This window comes from Carcharodon carcharias, chromosome 1 (assembly GCF_017639515.1).
Source record: "Carcharodon carcharias isolate sCarCar2 chromosome 1, sCarCar2.pri, whole genome shotgun sequence".
NCBI classification, from domain to species: domain Eukaryota; kingdom Metazoa; phylum Chordata; class Chondrichthyes; order Lamniformes; family Lamnidae; genus Carcharodon; species Carcharodon carcharias.
In genome coordinates this window covers 161,745,013-161,765,351 of record NC_054467.1, presented here as the reverse complement: position 1 = coordinate 161,765,351, position 20,339 = coordinate 161,745,013, and the positions used below count along the sequence as shown (strand labels likewise).

The following is a 20,339-nucleotide window of genomic DNA, read 5'->3' as shown; positions in this document are numbered from 1 at the left end:
ATTCATCTTGTATTCCCGTACCTTGTTTGTCCTGTCCAAGTGCATCCCCCTCACACTTATAATGACAGTGGCAGAGGCAATCAGTGCCAATACTGTACACAAGAGGTTGGCCATCCAGTGCAGGAAACGGATGAATGATCTCATCCCTGCCACCAGGGTAAGGCAACCATCTCATCACTCTAAACTCTCACACTCACAAGGCCATCACACATTCACTGGCATCTCAAGGGGCATCACCACTGATTCTCTCACACAGATCCTCAAATCACCATCTGGCTTCGTCTCCTCTGGAGACTGCCTCCTCAGCCCTCACCATCTTGAGGTCACTTGCATGATCAACATGTGCTGCCACACATCCCCTAGGATACCCCCAATTCCCCAGTACAGCAGCCCCCCTGCAGCCTCTTCCCTTGCCTGAGGTCACTTCTCCACCTTGCCCAAGCAAGCCCTAGACCTGCCAATGAAAAGCCTCCCCTGCCTTATGGCTGGTCTGGTAGGTAGACAGCTGCCCATGAGCCCCTTTAAAAGTGATGCGTTGCTGCCTGTGAAGCCTGGCGCCAATAACTGCGAGTGCTGCCCGAAGCAAGGTAGGCAAACAAACCTTCAAGTCCCGAGTGAAGTGCATCTCGCCAGGTGCACGTCGCTCATGTAGAGTTGTGAAACACATCAGCATGCAATCGTGTCGACATGCCTGGATGATCCAGTGTGAGGGGGATGATTCCGGCGAGCAGGGCTTATAATGATATGCAGATGTTTTAAAATGAAGTTCCCGACGTCCGGCAGCAGGAAATGCAGCCTGCCATTGACAGGCGGAGTGGATGATCACAAACTGGTTTCACGATTTCTGGCCTTCCCGGCATATTGTCCACTCATGCCCACTATCCCGCCCGATGTCAATGGGCATGGAAAATTCCGCCCAGAGAGTCAAAAATCTGTTTGTATTTCTTCTCCTCATTGCTTTGCAAGCTCGCACTTGGAAGTCAGGTGGTGGCAGGATCTGGCCTGGTTATGAGGCTCAATGCAGTTGACTAGGCTGCTGACATGCACAATTTAGGTTCACATCATGAGAGGCCACTTAGGGAAACTTTTGGACAACCACCACCACTGTGGAACAGTACCCTAGGAATGATCAAAGCTTTTGCTTGAGGAAATGGAAGAGGTCTCTAATGGAATTGAGGGATATGAGGAGTGGGCAGAGAAGTGGAGTTGAGGCCAAAGGTCAGCCATGACCAGACTGAATGGTGGAGGAGGTTCAAGGGGCCACATGGTCTACTCCTGCTCCTATTTCTTATATTCTTATGGCAAAATTAGTGAAAAAAAGGAAGGGAAAAGGTCAGTTAGCCTAGACCAATATTTATATTGAAATCCATGTGCCCCACACAAAAAAATTAAAAACATTCAGTGAACTGAGCAGACAACTAACTTCACGGAAAATATATGTAAAAATGAACTGCAACTAATCTAAAAGCTCATGGTAACAATGGATAGCTTTAGATTGTATTCAATGCTGTAACGTATAATGCTGCAAAGCTAAAAACTGGAATTTCAGAAGAAAGCTGCAGTAACAGCCATTCCTCAGCACATTACTGGCATTAGTAATTAAACCATCAAGGATGGATGCAGCCTAAAAGCATGACAAAAAGGCAAGAATAAAAGAAAGGTTGCTCTTTTTCTTCGTTAACTTTTTGTGTAAATACTGGAAAACACGATGGATTTATAATGCTAATGTGCAAAATGTCATCTGCAAAAGACATTGTTTTCTTCTCATGCTTACCTCTTTACTTGGATGCATTGGCTTTGTAAAGATGGTTTTCCAGTATGACCACACGAACATGATGAAAAGCAAATGATAAAATACAAGGCAGGCAACTAGAAGAAAGGAGACCACAAAAGAAACACAAGCATGATTCAGGTTGTCTAATAAAATACATATCTAGATGATTTAGCAGGTAAACTATTCCAAAAGGTCAAGGTTAATTCTGGTGGCCTGATGATTAATAAAAATAAAATAAATATTCCTAACAGTGCAAATTCAGATACTTCTGCACTGAAGATTAACTTTACATATTTTTTTAATCCTTGACAAAACAAACTGTGATTATCTTAAGGAACAATTAGCCTACAGGCCTATGCATTCTTGTCATTTCTAGAGCCTGTTCAGAGTTTTCATTTCTGATTGGTCAACGTAACAATAAAAGCCCAATTTTCATAAACATATAATTATTAATATCAAGATGCTTTCCCGTCAGTATTAGAATTTTTTATTTCACTCCAACTTTCTAAGGAGATGATATACTCTGATTTTTACACCTGAGGTCCATTTTCCTTTAATATCTTGTATGAAGAGCTTGTTTTAAATTGTTGTTAATTCACCGACGACAACAACAACTTGTTTTTATTTAGCACCTTTAAATGTAAAAGAAATCCCAATGTGCTCCACAGGGACGTTATAAAGAAACATATGCTGCATAAGGTGATATTGGGGCAGGTGACCAAAAGCTTGATCAAAGAGGAAGTTTTTAAGGAGTGCTTTATAGGAGGAAAGAGAGGTGGAGGGATTGAGGGAGGGAATTCCAGAGCTTAGGCCCCAGGCAGCTGAAAGCACGCCAGCAATGATAGAGCACTTAAAAATCAGGGATGTTTAAGAGGTTGGAATTGGAAAAGCACAAATATATCAGAAGGTTGTAGAGCTGGAAGGGAATACAGAAGTAGGGAGGGACAATGCCATTTAAAAACTTGAAAACAAAAATGAGAATATGAAAATTGAAGTATTGCTCAACCTGGAGCCAACGTAGATCAGTGAGCACAGGGGTAATGGGTGAACGTGACTTGATGCAGGTAAGGACAGGGCAGCAGGGTCTGGGGTGACCCAAAGTTTACAGAGTTTAGAATGTGGGAGGCTGGCAAGGAGTAAATTAGAATAGTCAAAGCTAGATGTAACAAAGGCATGAATGAGTTTCAATAGCAGATGAGCCTCCTGACTTTTTTTTGTAGTTGTAACAATTCTTTCAGTAGAAATTTTTGATGTGCGTTATAGATGCTATTTTGGACAGTGTACATTCTTTTGTAGCTTTATTGTTTCAGACCATGCTTGCTACAACATTCTACAGATTTAACAATTCTTCCACATGTACTAAATGCAATGTCACAATCCATTCTTAATAACAATTTCAATGGATTGCAAAGCAAGACAAATCCAAATGATAATACTGGTTATCTTAAGCTTATCATTATTATTTTCAGCTCTATGGTCAAGTATAGTAAACCACAAGATGGAATTACTAAACTGTGAAGATTTTGAGAGAGAGCCACATGGGGCAACATTTCCCCTCCTGTTGGGGAGAAAAGTGGGGGAGCGGGTGGCCCTCTGATTGGTGCCCCTAATCAGGGTCGTGCCATCATTTTTCATGAGCGGGCCAGTTAAGGCCTACCCAGCGTGACGTCTGCACGGAAGCACTAGCGCTATGGGGCAGGGGGTGGGGGCGGGGGGCGGAATGCCAAATGCGGCAGTGCACTCCTTGACATGCACATGAAGGAGCGCTCCGATCTCCCTGAGACTAAGTGTTGTCTCAGGGAGATCAGTTCCCAAAGTGAAAGAGTTATTCTGTTGAAATTTTCATTTACCATCCATACTCCCTCATGTGACATTGTCACATGAGTTGGGACATGGACATAACTTTAAATAAAAGTGAATCTTAATTTTTTAATTCAGCCATGAAACCTCATCCCACCCGTGGATGAGGTTTCATGCTTTTTCAGGTAGCTGCCAGCGCTCCCGACGTGCCCACCAACCTTAAGGTTGGACGGGCAGGTCCACTAATTGGTTCAATTGTTTTTTGAATGTCCTCAATAGGTTGTTAACAGGTTGGCAGGCGCACAGCTGATTCAGCTGTGCCCGCGCTGACCTGGAAATGCAAATGACATGGGGTGATGTTGAGAGTTCCGCCTGACGTCATTCCGCATCATTTTACGCGTCAGCGAGCAGGTCCCGCCTGCTTGCCAACGGGAAAATTCTTCCCATAGTGGAAGAGAGGACAAAATGCAACTTACAGTATTCTGACCAACACCATTGGGTCACACCTAAGTTTGCTACACTAGTTGCTATGGACTTGTCCAAATTAAAGTGGCATTACCAGAAAATAATTTTAACCAAACTAAAATTGCAATCTTTTATGGTGCTTGGGTGGGTAAATATGTTCTCACTGAGAGACGTTCACTGCTTCTGTCCCTCAACCTGTGCAGCGAGCACCTTCTCAGCACTGGAGATTTCAACCTCCATGTCAATTCATCATGCTCTCTCTCCTGAGTTTCATAAGAATATTAAAAAAATAGGTGCAAGAGCAGACCATATGGTTCATTGAGCTTGCTCCATCATTCAATCTGATCATGGCTGATCTTGGGCTTCAACTCCAATTTCCCGGCTGCTCCCATATCCCTTGATTCCCTGAAACACTAAAAATCTGTCTACCTAAGCCTCAAATATGTTCAATGATGGGCCATTCACAGCCCTCTAGGATAGAGAATACTAAAGAATTTCCTTTGAAGAAATGTCTCCTCATCTCAGTCCTAAATGATTGTCCTCTTATCCTGAGTCTCTGTCCCAGTTCCTGATTCCCCAACCAAGGGAAACAACTTCTCACTATCTACCCCGTCAAGCTACTTCAGAATCTTGTACGTTTCATGAGATTCCCTGTCTTCCGATCCTCCCTTAATTTTGTCCTCCAACTAAATGCTCCATCTGCATTCTCTTGACTTTGCCATCTCATGTGCCCTTGCTACACCCATCGTGTCAATTACAGATTTGATCATTTCCTTGTAAAGCTTTCCAGCTGCATCCCCCTCCCAACACTACTTCATTCTGTGTTCAATCCTGGAAAAATAATCTCTCAATTCCATTATCACTGCAGTTTCTTCTAAGGATCCCCCCTTGGTCCTGAACTTGCATCTTTCTCTAGTTTTTCCCTTATCTCCCTTCATGCCTTCTCTGAGCTCATCTGTTCTAAAAGATCCACCTCCTGTTCCCTTGATCCTATTACCACTCAACTGCTGACCATGAATTTCCTTTGCTGGTTTCCATGTTAGCAGCAAGTGATGGACAGAGCTAAGTGACTCCACAACCAACAGATCAGATTTAAGCTCTGCAGTCCTGTCACATCCAGTTGTGAATGGTGGTGGACAATTAAACAACTCACTGGAGGAGGAGGCTCCACAAATATTCCTATCCTCAATGATGGGGGACCTTAGCTCATCATTGCAAAAGATAAGGCTGAAGCACTTACAACAATTTTCAGCCAGAAGTGCCAAGTGGATCATGCATCTCTGCCTTTTCCGGAGGTCCCCAGCATCACAGATGCCAGTCGTCAGCCAATTTGATTCACTCCACGTGATGTCAAGAAAGAGTTGAAAGCATTGGATGCTGCAAAAGCTATGGGCCCTGATAATATTCCAGCAACAGTACTAAAGACTTGTGCTCCAGAACTTGCCGTGTTCCTAGCCAAGCTGTTCCAGTACAGCTACAATGCCGGCATCTACCCAGCAATGTGGAAAATTGCCCAGGTATGTCCTGTACACGAAAAGCAGGACAAATCCAACTCAGCCAATTACCACCCCATCAGCCTACTCTCAATCATTAGTAAAGTGATGGAAGGAGTCATCAACAGAGCCAACAAGCGGCATTAGCTTGGCAATAACCTGCTCACTGATATTCAATTTGGGTTCTGCCAGGATCACTCAGCTCCTGACTTCATTACAGCTTTGATTCAAACATGGACAAAATAGCTGAACTCCAGAGGCGAGGTGAGAGTGACTGCCCTTGACATCAAGGCAGCATTTGACCAGATGTTGCATCAAGGAGTCCTAGCAAAACTGGGGTCAATGGGAATCAGGGGGAAAACTCTCCGCTGGTTGGAGTCATAACTAGCACAAAGGAAGATTGTTGTGGTTGTTGGAGGTCAGTCATCTCACCTCCAGGACATCACTGCAGGAGTTCCTCAGGGTAGTGTCCTAGGCCCAACCATCTTCAGCTGCTTCACCAACATCCCTCCAACATAGGATCAAAAGTGGGGATATTCGCTGATGATTGCACAATGTTCAGCACCATTCGTGACTCCTCAGATACTGAATCAGTCCATGTTCAAATGCAGCAAGACCTGGACAATATCCAGGCTTAAGCTGACAAGTGGCAAACAACATTTGCACCACACAAGTACCAGACAATTACCATTTCCAACAAGAGAGAACCTAATCAATGCTTCTTCACATTCAATGACAATGCCATCGCTGAATCCCCACTATCAACATCCTTAGGGCTACCATTGACCAGAAATGGAACTGGACTAGCCATACAAATACTATGGCTATAAGAGCAGGTCAGAGGCTAGGAAACCTGTGGCAAGTAACTTACCTCATGATTCCCCAAAGCCTGTCCCCCATCTACAAGGCACAAGTCAAGAGTGTGATGGAACACTTCCCACTTGCTTGGATGAGTGCAGCTATAGAAGGACAAGGGCAGCAGATAGATAGGAACATCACCACCTGGAAGTTGCCCTCCAAGCCACTCACTATCCTGACTTGCAAATGTGTTGCCGTTCCTTCACTGTCGCTGGGTCAAGATCTTGGAACTCCCTTCCTAACAGCACTGTGAGTGTACCTACACCACATGGACTGCCGTGGTTCAAGAGGCAACTCACCAGTAACTTCTCAAGGGCAATTAGTTATGGGTAATAAATGCTGTCCTAGCCAGTGAACCTCACATCCCATGAACAAATAAAAAAATACTGAACAGCTCAAAACTTCCCTGAGCAATGGAGAGAGACATGTATGCGTGGGTACTAGTTGAGAAGATGACATGGGTAGTGTTGATTCCTTAAGGCAAGGATGCTTAAAAACCCAAATGGGAATTAGCATGTTGCAGTTGAATAATCATCTTTGAGCTCTGATTTTTAATTAATTAATGAAGCAATACAATACAGAATATCAGTCCTGATTTTAACTGAACACACCCTATGGGAATGCAAAGTTTTGAATTGATTCCAATTTTATTTTAATATTGTATTAAATAGAAAATATAAATCCAATGGGGAGTTTAACAATTGTCTGATCTAAACTCTCCCCCGTTGCTGCTTGATGTTTCAGGTTAAAATCAGAGATACCTTTATATATTATTAAGTCTTGTACGATAAATAATTGGGAACTAAACACTTACCTTTTTCACCAATATTTTTCATGGACACTGTCAGAAAATGAAAAAAAGAGATAAATTAGAAAAAAGACAAAACAGGATGCATTGTACATATCATTTAGAAGTTTTTTGCATTTTCTGGAATGAGATATCTCCGATCATGTCCTGTTAGATTTTTATCCTCACCCTTCAGTTTGCAAGTTATTTGTGCTGCAAGTTCCTGGAGGTGTGAGGTCAGGTTCCCAGCCCCAGGTTGAAGATTAAGTTGCTTGTTTTGACATTGCATTTCTTCTTCCTTTGCCACTGTCACAGGCTTTATAGATGGAGATTTATGAGCGTGGATTTTAGCCCAGAGGCAATTTCTGTGCAGGCAGCAGAGGTGGGTATTGTGAGGCCAGGAAGCTTGGAAGCATGGGTTTCCCAAATGCATGTAGTTTTTAACAGCTGGTACAACTATGAGGTTTAAGGTTATTATATTTTGTGACGGTAGTTTTAAATTTTGGGTAAATGTAGGAGGTTATGTGACCTGTTCTGTCATCTGCCTGACAGCCACTAGTCTGGGTGGTTTAATTTTTGGAGATCAAAGGAAGGCTGAGATTGTTTTACTGTGGAGAAGATGCAAAGTATTTAAGCTTGGAGATAATGGCAGTAGTCTCCGAGTTTACAATGAGTAATATCTGAGCCTCTAAAAGTGCAGAAAGGTGTTGAAGATACCAGGTTATAAACCTTTGTGTTGTAAACCGTTCATTTACTCCTAAGATAAAAGATAGTTGGAGTCAAAGATAGCTGATTAGCCTTTCTACCTGAATGCAAGGTTAATATGTTTATACCTTGCCATGGGAAAAAGAGGGCAGAGGAAGCCATTTTTTGAGGTCAGTGCAGGCTTCCCTACAAATCAATGAATCTTATAGACAGACAGCAGTTCTGTGCAGTCAGCAGAGAGAAGTGGCTGCTTGGCTTTGCACAGCCAGATGTGGGAGACAGATGATCTCTAGTCAAAGAGATGCATCCTTCTAAGGATTCCAGGTGATTTCTTCTGGCATGGCCAGGGGATGAGGAATCATTGGAGCAGCCTTTACTATTGGTGGTGGATTTAAGGAACTCTCCAAAACTGAAGAGTGAGCCTGGCGATGGTCACTCAAAGATACTAGTCTATGAAACAGGGATACAGAAACCCATTGGAAGCTAGGAGTAACGTGGACTGTTTGCTCAAAGGACTGTAATTCTGTGGAGTGTGTGATGGATGATAAGAATACAAGAAGAATGTCACTTTCTGTAGTTTCAAGTGTAGGTTGCCTACAAAAAGAGAAATATTTAGTCTATTGCGGTCTTTTAATCATTTGGTACAGTAACAGTTTTAAAATATTTCATAAACACTTTAATCACAGAAAATGATTCATCTTCATGGACTAAGAACATACTGGGAGAATTTGTGTTTTTAAAAGACACTGTCCCTAAAGGGGTTAATACAAGGACTCTGGTTGCAGCTGTTATTGGAAAAGATAGCATTTTACAAGAAAAGTTAATTAAGCAATTTTAAAGAAGCTGGAAACCTCTTGACCCAGGTGGACTGTTTACAAAAGGGCTACATGGTGGTTTATGGCTTTGTAAAAAAAACATGTCTGGAAAATTGTTTAAAAGCTGGCTTTAGTTTTGCTTTTGGAGGAAAAAAGATCAACTGCTTGGGTAAAGAATATACCAGCTCCTGAAGCTCCAGACCCAGTCCCAAAGCAGAGAGTGAATGAAAGTTACTCTGAAATTGCTCTATGTTCTAAAATTGACTGACTGCAAGTTTTCCTCGAGTCTGCCTGAAAAGTAGTACAAGAGTCCTTGATGGTTTTCCCACCATATAACCCAGATGCCATTTCAAGGACTCCACCATCTATCCTTGTCCCTTGAATCATTTTTCACCTTTTGGTAGAATTCCTCTATTTTACTATTTTTTATGGTGTGTGTGCGTGAGGGAGAGAGAGAGAGTGTTAGGATATTTAGAAAGAGTTTTACATTTTCACATTTCATACTCTACGTTAATAAGCTTTGCCTTCTACTTGACAGGTCTGGTTTTCTAACAAACTAATAATTTTGTTCTTTATTAAAGTAACTTGGGCATTGAATAGTCAATCTGAAATTCATAGGTAAAGTACATATTTGACCATATGGCTACCTGGAGAAATCACTTAAATATATGTGAGACCCATGGAGTAGTGGAACTAGAGACAGACAGTGTACTCCTCCCATCTTGGTTGTAACAAACTTAAAACTGTTGTTGGGTCATTCTTATAGGTATCAACTGGAAGTTTGAATCTCACGTTAAAACATAAAAAGTTAAGAAACAGGAGCAAAAGTAGGCCATTCAGTCCTTCCAGCTTGCTCTGCCATTAAATGAGATCATGGCTGATCTTCCTGCGCTATCCCTGTATTTTTTGTTATTTTTAATTTGTAGAAATCCAGTGATCTCAGTCCTGAACATACTCAACGACTGAGCCTCCACAGCCCTCTAGGACAGAAAATTCCAAACATTCATCACCCTCTGAATGAAGAAATATTCCCTCACTTCAGTCCTAAATGGCCTGCCCTTTATTCTGAGACTGTTCTAGAACTCCTGCAAGAACCCCCTCCCCCCACCCAAGCCAGGGGAAACATCCTTCCTGCATCTACCTTGCCGATCCCTATAAGCATTTTGTATGACTGAATGAGATCACCTCTCATTCTTCTAAACTCCAGAGAATAATGGCACAGTCTATTTAATCTTTACTCATAGAACAATCCCTCCATCTCAGGAATTAATTTAGTGAACATTTGTTGCATTCCCTCTATGGCAAGTATATCTTTCCTTAGGTGAGGAGCCAAAACTGCACAGAATACTCCAGGTGCAGCCTCACCAAGGCTCTATGTAATTGCAGTATGACACCTTTACTCCTATACTCAAAACCTCTTGTAATAAAGGCCAATGTACCATTTGCCTTCTTAATTACTTGCTGTACCTGCATGTTAGCTTTCAGTGACTCAAGAACAAGGACACCCAAGTACCTTTGAAGTTCAACATTTCCCAGGCTCTCATCATTTAAGAAATACTCTGTATTTCTGTTTTCCTTCCCAAAGTGGATAACCTCACATATCTCCACAATGTATTCCATCTGCCAAATTTTTGCCCACTTGCTTAGCCACTCCAAATTCACTTAATGCATCTTTGCATCCTCCTCACATTCACTTCCATCTAGCTTTGTGTCACCTGCAAACTTGAAAATATTACATTTAATCCACACATCCAACACAGTGATATAGATTGTGAAAAACCGGGGCCCAAGCACTGATCCTTGTGGTACCCCAATTAGCCACGGCCTGTTAACCTGAAAATGACCCATTTATTCCTACTACTCTGTTTTCTGTCCGTTAACCAGTTCTCAATCCATGTAAGTATATTATCCCCAATCCCATGTGCTCTAATTTTGTTTACTCACCTCTTGCGTGTGACCTTATTGAAAGCTTTTTGAAAATTATAATATACCACATCCAGTGGTTCCCCTTTATCTATTTTGCTAGTTACACCCTCAAAAAACTCCAACAGGTTTGTTAAACATGATTTCCCTTTCATAAATCCATGTTGACTCTGCCCAATCCTGCTACTTTTTTTTAAGTGTCCTGTTATCACATCCTTTATGATAGATTCTAGCATTTTCCCTGCTACTGGTGTCAAGCTAACAGGTCTGTAGTTCCCTATTTTCTCTCTCCCTACTTTCTTAAATGGTGGGGTTTAATTTGCCACCTTCCAATCTACAGGAACCATTCCAGAGTCTATAGAATTTTGAAAGATGACCACCAATGCATCTACTATCTCTACAGCCACTTCTTTCAACATCCTGGGATGTAGATCATCAGGTCCAGGGGATTTATCTACTTTAAGTCCCATTAATTTCTCTAGTACTTATTTTTACGAATATTGATATCTTGCAGTTCCTCGTTTATACTACTCCCTTGATTCTCCATTATTTCTTGGAGTTTTTAAAATAATTTTCCTCCGTTAAGACACACACCAAGGCCGAATTTTCCAGTCCTGTTGGCACTGGGCGTCATGTCAGGCGGACAGGGCAGGACAATATGGCGAGAAGGCTGAAAATCAGTTTTATGCCATTGTGAAACCAGTTTGGAATCATCCACTCCATGTGTCAATGGCAGGCCATGTTTCCTGCTGCTGTACGTGGGAACTTTAGCATCTCATTATAAGCCCTGCTCGCTGGAATCATCCGCTCAAGGCAAAATTACCACCCACATCGGTGTGACTTCAGAACAGCCTGCTTCACGACTGCCTTTAAAAGGCACGCACCTGGCCAGCTGAACTTTGAGGGGAACTCGGAGGTGTGTGTACACAACCTTGTGCAGCGCTTGCAAGCATCACCCATAGGACATCAAGGAAGAGGCGCTGCGCATTTGCGGGGAGCACAGGCAAGTCGCTTTTTCCTGGCTAGCTATCAGTGTGGTGCTGGGGCAAGGGCTCCAATGCAGGTCAGTTGGGGGTGTGGTGGGGTACAAGGTAGCATAGGCTGAAGGAATTACACAAGCACACGCCAGGGAATGGGGCAGGGGTGGTTGGGGGTCGGGGGGAGGTGGTGAGGGAAGCAGCCACACACTTGGAAAGCTGGTCCAGTAGTGAACATTCTTTCTTGGCTGAGACTGTTCAACTGCAGCTTCATTAACATACTTGGAGTCGGTCCTCTGAAGCATTTCCACCTAATCAAGCAACGCAAAAGCATGAAAGTGCCACCAAATGCTCCAGAAATTTTCACTCCTCATGCGCAAACCACAACTTAATGTGTGCTTTAGGGGGCAGCAGAACAAATGGCCAACTGGGCAAGTTGGCCATGACGCAGTAACTGGTGGAGGCACTCACAGCCCCTTGCGATGTCTTTATTGAGTTTTGGACAAGTATCCCTCAAGGTTCAAGCTAACAGTGCAGCCTAGCAGTGTGGGTTAGGAGAATGCCTGCACCTCAGCTGAGAGCACAGCATGCAGTCCAGTGGGCAAAGCTTCTGTCAATCAACCAAATGGAGTGGGATGGAGGTGGGTGGGGTTTTGGCCAGCCCACTACATACTGGCCATCCAAGGGGTGGCCAGCACTCTCCTGCATGCATGAAGGGGCCTTCAGGCTTAAACAAGAGGTTCTTAGGACACTAAGCTAACCCACGCGTCTCTCTTTGATCCTGCAGAAAGAGAACATCAGGATCGTGGAGCCTGGTGATTTAGTGGTATGCCTCATGGCTCACAGAGAGTAGCGAAGAAGGAGAAGAGAGCAGCGGAGGCGCCTGGCTCAGCAAAGCGAGGAGCACCTCCCTCGAGATGAAGGGACGGCAGGGACTGCTGCACACTCAGCTGAAGATCCAGAGTCATCGCTTGTAGGCGTTGTCTATATACTGTGATTGTCATTCCTGCAGATGACTGAGAACCAGTGTCATTGAAGACTGCACATGTCTAGGGAGTTGGTTGGTCACATATGCCATCCGCTGCAGGCTTGGTGCCACAGGGACATGGAGGGCATCCACTGCCAGTGGCTGCGAAAGTGACCGCGGCGCTCAATTTTTATGCCAGTGGCTCCTTCCAGGGCTCCACAGGGGACCTGTGTGGTATCTCACAAGCCTCCACATACAAGTGTATCCAGGTCATGGACGTTATGTTCGTTAAGGCACAGAGCTTTGTGCATTTCACCCAGGATCAGGAAAGCCAGGAAGCAAGAGCAATGGGGTTTGCGCAGGTCATAGGTTTTCCACAGGTGCAGGGTGTCATTGACTGCACTCACATGGTGCTTACATCTCCATGGCAACAAGCAGTCAACTACGTCAACCACAAGGGCTTCCATTCGCTGAATGTCAGCTGGTGTGTGACCACCACAAAAACATTCTGTAGGTCTGCACATGACTCCCAAGGAGTGTCCATGACTCCTACATCCTTCACAGGTCTCAGATCCCTGACAACTTCTAGGGTCCGGAGATGCTGCAAGGTTGGCTCTTTGGTGACAAGGACTACCCACAGAGGACGTAGTTGATGATGCCTGTATGGTGGCCTCAGACTATAGCAGTGTGACGGTACAACGAGGCTCAAGCCGCAACCTGGATTTTGGTGGAGCAAACGCTAGGCACCTTGAAAATGAGGTTCTGGTGCCTCAACAGGTCCGGTGGAGCAATGCAATACAGTCCCCAGAGGGTGTGGAGCACCATCATAGCTTGCTGCGTGCTCCACAACCTGGCGCTGCACCGGGGGAAGGGCCTGGCTGAGGAGGAGATGGAGGAGCTCCAATGAGGAGGACATTGATGAGAATGACTGTGATGAGGTCCCCGAAAGCGAGGATGTGGCAATGCAGTCATCGCACTAGCCAGACAAGGCAGGTGCACTCGAGAGGCCCTCAGATGCAAGATTCGAGGAGGGTAATGACAAGATACAGTGAGGACAGTCCTGACATCCTTACCTTGCATCTGTGAACATTTGACTCCGGTGTGACTGATGGCAGCGCAGATACACTCAATGCTCAGGCTCATGTCATGGAGACACATTGGAGGCTCGAATACTTGCTACATTCCAGGAGGATGATGACGATATGCAGTGAAGACACTCCATAAATCTTCACATAGCCTCTGTGGATGTATGACTCCTGGCTGGCCGAGGACAGCTCACTTGCACTCTGTGATCAGGGTCATATAATGGAGATGCAGCTGTGAAACTTTAAATCCATTTGATGCTTTGTCAGCCTTCCGCACCTGAGACCTTCAGCAGCACACAGTCACCGGTCACTGATGCTGAAAAGAGGAGTGCCAGCCCCATCTCAAAGGTGCTGAGAGCACACAGAGAGAATGATGAAACTCTATGACGCCTGCCCGTGACATTCTGGCAGCAATGACAAGCATCATCAAGGTGCAGGCATCAGTAACGTGTCCAGTGAGTGTGAAGCTGGGCCATCACTTTGGTCTGAAGGTTACACACTGCACAGGGAAGAGGTCCTGGACTGAGACACCTGCCCTTACCTTGTGCAGGAACCAAGGTTTCACATCTGAGTGATACAAACACTGCTCATCAGAACAAGGAGCCACAGGCAGGGAGACATTCTTCCCGTTACCACACTTAGTGCAAATCTGGGAAGATTGTGTCCCAAGTATTTGTTTAGTTTCTGTGCCATTTCCTTATTCCCCATTATAAATTATCCTGACTCAATTGCAATGGACCCACATCTGTTTTTCTTAATCTTTTCCTTATTATATACCTAAAGAAAGTTTATTTACAATAGTGAACATTATGTACAAGTGATTAACAGTGATTCCCCAGGTGTGCAACTACATCTTCTTAACCTTCCTAGCTCTGCAGCTACGTTTTGGTGCTTCCTCGACATCCACAGTGGAGGTGGAGGCAGCCTGCTGACTGCTACACCCTGTGATGACCTTGGCAGGTGTCCTCTGGAGGGCCAAGACCTGTAGGGCTCCAGCCTGCTTTCAGGGTCCTGCTGTGCGGCTGTGGCACCCTCCTCGGCCTGTGGAGCTGGAGCTGCTAGGGTCATAGGAAGAGGGGATTCAGATGGGTCAGACACTCCTGGAGTCACCTGGGTGGATGGCCCCGGGGTGTGCGCCTGCTGATCTTCTTCCCTATGGATGTCCAAGGGCCCCTGGAGGCCCCTGGCTGACCCCCTTGAGGAGAAGGGGAAGCTGGAGTGACATAAAGCTGCCCAGCACCCCTTCTCGCGTTGACACAGTTGGAGGCCAACAATGGCGTCAGCGATGGAGTTCAGCCCGCGCAGCTGCGCGGGAATCATGTCCTGGACCAAGGCTCCATGGCAGCTGCCACCCTACCAGTGTTGATCTTGGTACGTTGGCATACCGGCACCATCACCTCAGCCTGAAAGCGGATGGAATCTTCCATCAAGCCTTGCATTCTGAGGAGTGGAGTGGACATCTCTTCCTGATGTTCCCAAGCTTGCCTTTGCAGCTCCAGCAACCGAGGTATGACTGAGTCCAGAGGCTCCTCATCTGACTCGGACTCAGCAGATTTCTGGCCTCCAGCAGTCCTCAGAGTGCCAGGGACCTGGGAAGTCCCTGCTGCGTATCAGACAGTGCAATGTGCTCACCAGATTGTAACCCCGAGGCTACCCTGGAACTAGGACCCATCAAGGCGTGTGTTGGGCTGGCGGAGGGTGTGGGTGAGCACTGTGATGGGTCTTCAGTTAGGGTTTCATCAGATTCTTCTTCTGAGGTTGCGCAGCTTGAGTCAAGGACCTGGCTCGGGGTCCCCTTCTGCTGCTTCCTAGATATGCCTGCGAAAGCAAGGAGAGATAGTGCATGATGGGGACTGCGGAACAGGACACATCACTCACAGCATGGTTGTCTGATGGATGTTGCACAGCTGGATCCTCACCTGGTTGAGCACCGCTGACCTGTCAGCACAGGAATGGTCCAGATCATCACCAGCCAGCTAGGTGACTCTATTTTCAAAGTCTGTGAGGACCTTGATGTTGGGCATTCCTCAACCAGTCTACAACCTCTCCCTTTTGTTGCGTGCCAGCATGTCCTGCATGAATATAATTGGATGGGGTGTAAGCGGAACATCTGCCAGGCCAGATGATAAGAATGCCTGGCATGTGTGTTGGTGGTGAGTGGTGCCATGGATGGGATGAGGACACAATCTGCAGGGCAGTTGAAGGTGCATGTGAGAGAGTGAATGATGATGTCCCTTGAACTGGCAGTGAGTGAGATCCCTGATTATGTGTGATGGGTTTGAGAGTGTGTGAGTTGAGGGTGATGAGAAGAGTGACTTACCTTGCTAGAATGAAGGAGATCATTTATCACTGCACTGGGTGCCTGTCCTCTTTTGAAGGGCATTGGCACTGACCACTGCTGCCACCGCCACCCATGCTGGATTGATGACCTTGCTCGCGGGTCTTCGCCCAGAGCAGAGGTGGAGAATTTCATGGCAGGCCTCCACTGTGTCCAATAGGCACCTGAGGAGCTGTCGCTACATTTGGGGGCAGCATGTTTCCTCTGTTTGGCAGCCACGACTTTCCAACGGCTTCTGATCCCTTAGAGAGTTCTAGCTCTGTGCAGGGGCACCCTTTAAATATGGCGTCCGGGTTTCTGAAGACCAGAGTTGATGGCAGGGCAGGTGAGTCAGGGGCCACCCCGCTCCCGATCCAGCATGTTTCTCAGGACTGCATTATTAATGAGGCGGAACGTGCCGGGAATGGGATGATACAACACGAAAACCCATGGCTGGCAGGTAAAATATATTTTTCCCCACCTGTTACCACATTTAGTGCAAATCTGGGATGATCCACCCCAAGTATTTGTTTAGTTTCTGTGCCATTTTCTTATTCCCCGTTATAAATTATCCTGACTCGCATGTAATAGACCCACATCTGTTTTTGTTAATCTTTTCCTTTTTACATACCTGAAGAAGCTTTTACAGTCAAATTTTATGTTTCTCACTAGTTTATTCTCATATTCTATGTCCCTTTGTTAATCTTTTTCCTGGTCTTCCTTTGCAGAATTCCAAATTGCTCCCAATTCTCAGGCTTCCCATTTTTTTGGCAACTTTGTATGCCTGTTCCTTTGAGCTAATACAATCCTTGATTTCTTTCGTTAGCCTTGGTTGGAATACTTCCCTTGCTGGGTTTTTGTGCATTAAAGGAACGTATGTTGTAAACTATGTATTCGGTCTTTAAATGTTAGCCATTGCCCGCCTATTGTCATACATTTTAACGTAGCTTCCCAATCTACCATGGCTAATTTGCCCCCCATTACTTGCATATTTTCCTTTGTTTAGTTTTAAGACCCTAGTCTCTGTTTGAATGACATTACTTTCAAACTAAACGTAAAATTCTAGCATATTATGGTCACTCTTTCCTAAAGGCTCCTGTACGACAAGATTATTAATTAGTCCTTTTTCATTGCATAATATTAAATCTAAAATAACCCATTCCCTCATTGGTTCTTTCAATATACTGCTCTCGAAAACCATCTTGTATACATTCCAAGAATTCTTCCTCCACAGCATTATTACTAATTAGATTTAACCAATCTATATGTAGATTGAAATCACCCCTGATTTTGGTATTACCCTCGTTACATGCACTTCTAATTTCCTGATTTATACTGTGATTTACATTACCACTGCTTTTTGTTGGCCTATAAACAACTCCCACAAATGTGTTTTTGCCTTTTGCTGTTTCTTAGTTCCATCCAAACTGATTCTATATCCTGACATTTAGAACTAAGTGCATCTCTCACTACAGTATTAATGCCTTTTTTAATTAATAGATCTACCCCAACACTTTTTCCCAATTTCCTGTCCTTCCTGAACATTATGTACTCTTGGATATTCAGGTCCCAGCTTTGGTTTCCTTACAGCCACGTCTCTGTAATGGCAATCAGGTCATACATATAAATTTCTATTTGAGCTGACAGCTCATCTGTTTTATTGTGAATGCTGCCGGCATTCAGAGACAGAGCCCTTAATTCAGTTGTTTAACTGTTTTTGTAAAATCTGTCCCTATCTGCTGACACACTCTTAAGTTTGCAATCACTGCCCCTTCCTGCCATTCTCTGATTATCATTACTTTTATTTCTACCTTGATCTTTGCCTTGTCATTTCCTTTAATTTACTCAGTCTTCCTCTACATTATCCCTCCCCCCTCTAGTTAGTTTAAAGCCCTCTCTACCTCCCTAATTATATGACTCACTAGGACACTTGGTCCCAGCACAATTCAAGTGAAGACTGTCCCAGCAGTACAGCTCCCACTTTCCTCAGTACTGGTGCCAGTGCCCCATGAATCGAAACCCATTTCTCCCACACCAATCTCTGCGCCACTCATTTATCTCTCTAACCTTATTTACCTTATACCAGTTTGCATGTGGCTTAGGTAATATTCCAGAGATTATTACCTTTAGGTTCTGCATTTTATTTTGTACTGAGCTCCTCATAATCTTTGTGCAAAATGCCTTTCTTAATCTTACCTATGTCATTGGTACCTACAGGGACCATGGCCACTGGATCCTCCCACTCCCACTGCAAGTTCCTCTCCAGGCCAGAGCAGATATTCTGAACCTCAGCACCAGACAGGCAACACAGTCATCTAGACTCACGGTTTCGACTGCGGAGAACAGTATCTATTCCCTGACTATACCGTTTCCTATTACTACCACATCTTCTTCGGTCCACCCAGTTGAAATGGTGCCATGATCAGTCCGCTTATCCATCTTGGAGTCCTTCTCCTCATCAACACAGGTAGCAAGCACCCCCGCATCTGTTGGACAAAGTCAGGGGCTGAGGCTCCTTCATCACTAGATGCTGGTTCCCCATACCAGCCTGACTCACAGTCATACCCTCCTGTCCCTGACCACTGACCAACTCTAAGGTGCTGCCTAACTTAAGGGGAGTGACTGGCTCTTGGAACAAAGTGACTATGTAACTCTCCCCAACCCTGATGCCCTGCAACGTCAGCAACTCAAAGTCATAGCTAAAAGTAAAAGGTCCCTGTGGAGGTTGTAACGCTGCACAAAGGACCTCTAGCTTGTGAGTCAGCTTTTACCACAGAACTCGTTTGCATTTTTGCCTGTCAGATTTTTGTCCACAGGCAACCTGATTGACAGGCAAGAGGCCCTTTGGGGAAGGGGACATCAGTTAAAGAAAGAGGTGTTGAGGTGAAGCCTGCATCAAAAGGCCAAAGCTGAGGAGTTCAGGTGCATTTAGTGGCAGGTGGCGGTCCTGATCGCATAGGAAGATGCGGATTATAGCGATTATAGTGCAGATTATAGTGGTTATAGGGGAGGTGGTGAGGAGGTGGTGGTGGGGAGAAGGGAGATAAACAAGTGGCCAATTGGCTTGGGAATTACTAGTAGCTGGTTGGGCCAGGAGGACTCAATCCTGCTCTTCACGAGCAGTGCTGCAAAGGCATTTACATTATGGATTCAACCCTTCTCATCCCTTTGCTGCTGCTTGGTTTCCAGGGAAATCCAGCCAACGGAGTTAAAAATAGAATGACCTGAAGGCATTCAGCCTTGTTATAAGATTTCAATGCCCGAACTACTTCCTGTGAGTGGATTAGTTGCTTGCCCCTCATCTGTTAAACACGTACTAGAATTGCTTTATAAATTCCTCATCTAAATATGAAATAGAATGATAGATATGTTTGGGAACACAGAATACTTCATCATTCATAATGATTTTTAATTAATTAACACATCATTAGGTTTTTTCCACCGGCATTGACCAAGTTCGTAAAGGTGGAAACAGGATATAAGGAAGAGTCAGTAGTCCTATGCAATGAACTGAGATGCAAAGCAATTACTGTACTTACACAACTTCACATCAGAATATGGCTTGATGTTATGAAGGACAGTAATTTCTTTGTAACTATCCAATATTTCAAACAAAAACCTTCATTTAAAAAAAAATCTAAACTACTTAAGTTCATCAGCTGTACGACATACAGATTTGACCTCTTTAAAACATTGACGTTTCTTGTATATCTCTTTCACTAAATTTTACAGTAGCTCACACTCAATTGTTGTTTGCACCCCAGGATATCACAGGGCTGAGTTCCAAGCAGTGCTTGGCTCCCAGATTTTCTATCTGCAGTCACACCAAGCTTTGCTATTTCTTTGATGAAGCTGTAGAAACTGAAATTTTGAGTCCTGTGATCTGCACTGCAAGTTAGTTGAGGCAGGACTGAAGTACACTTGTGACCAAAGAAGCTGGCCCTGCTGAACATTATAATTTGAATAATGCCAACAGGATATGGTTGGCAATCCTGGTAGCAGCTGGACAGAAATGCCATGGAGGCCTGGGAAATTGGAGAGGTGCTGGAGGAAGGTAGAGTGTTATATCAATTAAAGGTAACTTATGATGTGTGTCCTTATTCTTGAACTGGATTTGGCCTGCCTGTCCCATGTGAAGAGGCCGGAGCCACTTTGAGACCCCAGTCTTTTTTAACTGGAACAAACGGGCAAGGGTGTCAAATGTGTGTCCCGATCCAGCTCACTGGATTTAGGTTGGCCCAATATTGGGCAGGTCAGAGGCCACAGGGTTGGCAGCAATTAAGTCTGTGGCATTTGTGAGGGGTGGCAATCACAACAGGAAATGGTGGCAAAGAGTAATATCACTGGACTAGTAACCCAGAGGCATAGGTTAA

General features: G+C 44.6%; 1 protein-coding gene across 1 annotated transcript in view; it reads right to left on the bottom strand.

The window, feature by feature from the left end:
- Positions 1–20,339, bottom strand: part of zdhhc2 (zinc finger DHHC-type palmitoyltransferase 2) — a 170,360-nt gene that overhangs the window by 106,417 nt on the left and 43,604 nt on the right. The window contains exons 2-3 of the mRNA XM_041191238.1: positions 7,205–7,231; positions 1,775–1,869 (exon numbers count right to left, since the gene is read on the bottom strand). Coding sequence (XP_041047172.1) covers positions 1,775–1,869; positions 7,205–7,231 — 122 coding nt within the window. The remainder of the gene's footprint in view (positions 1–1,774; positions 1,870–7,204; positions 7,232–20,339) is intronic.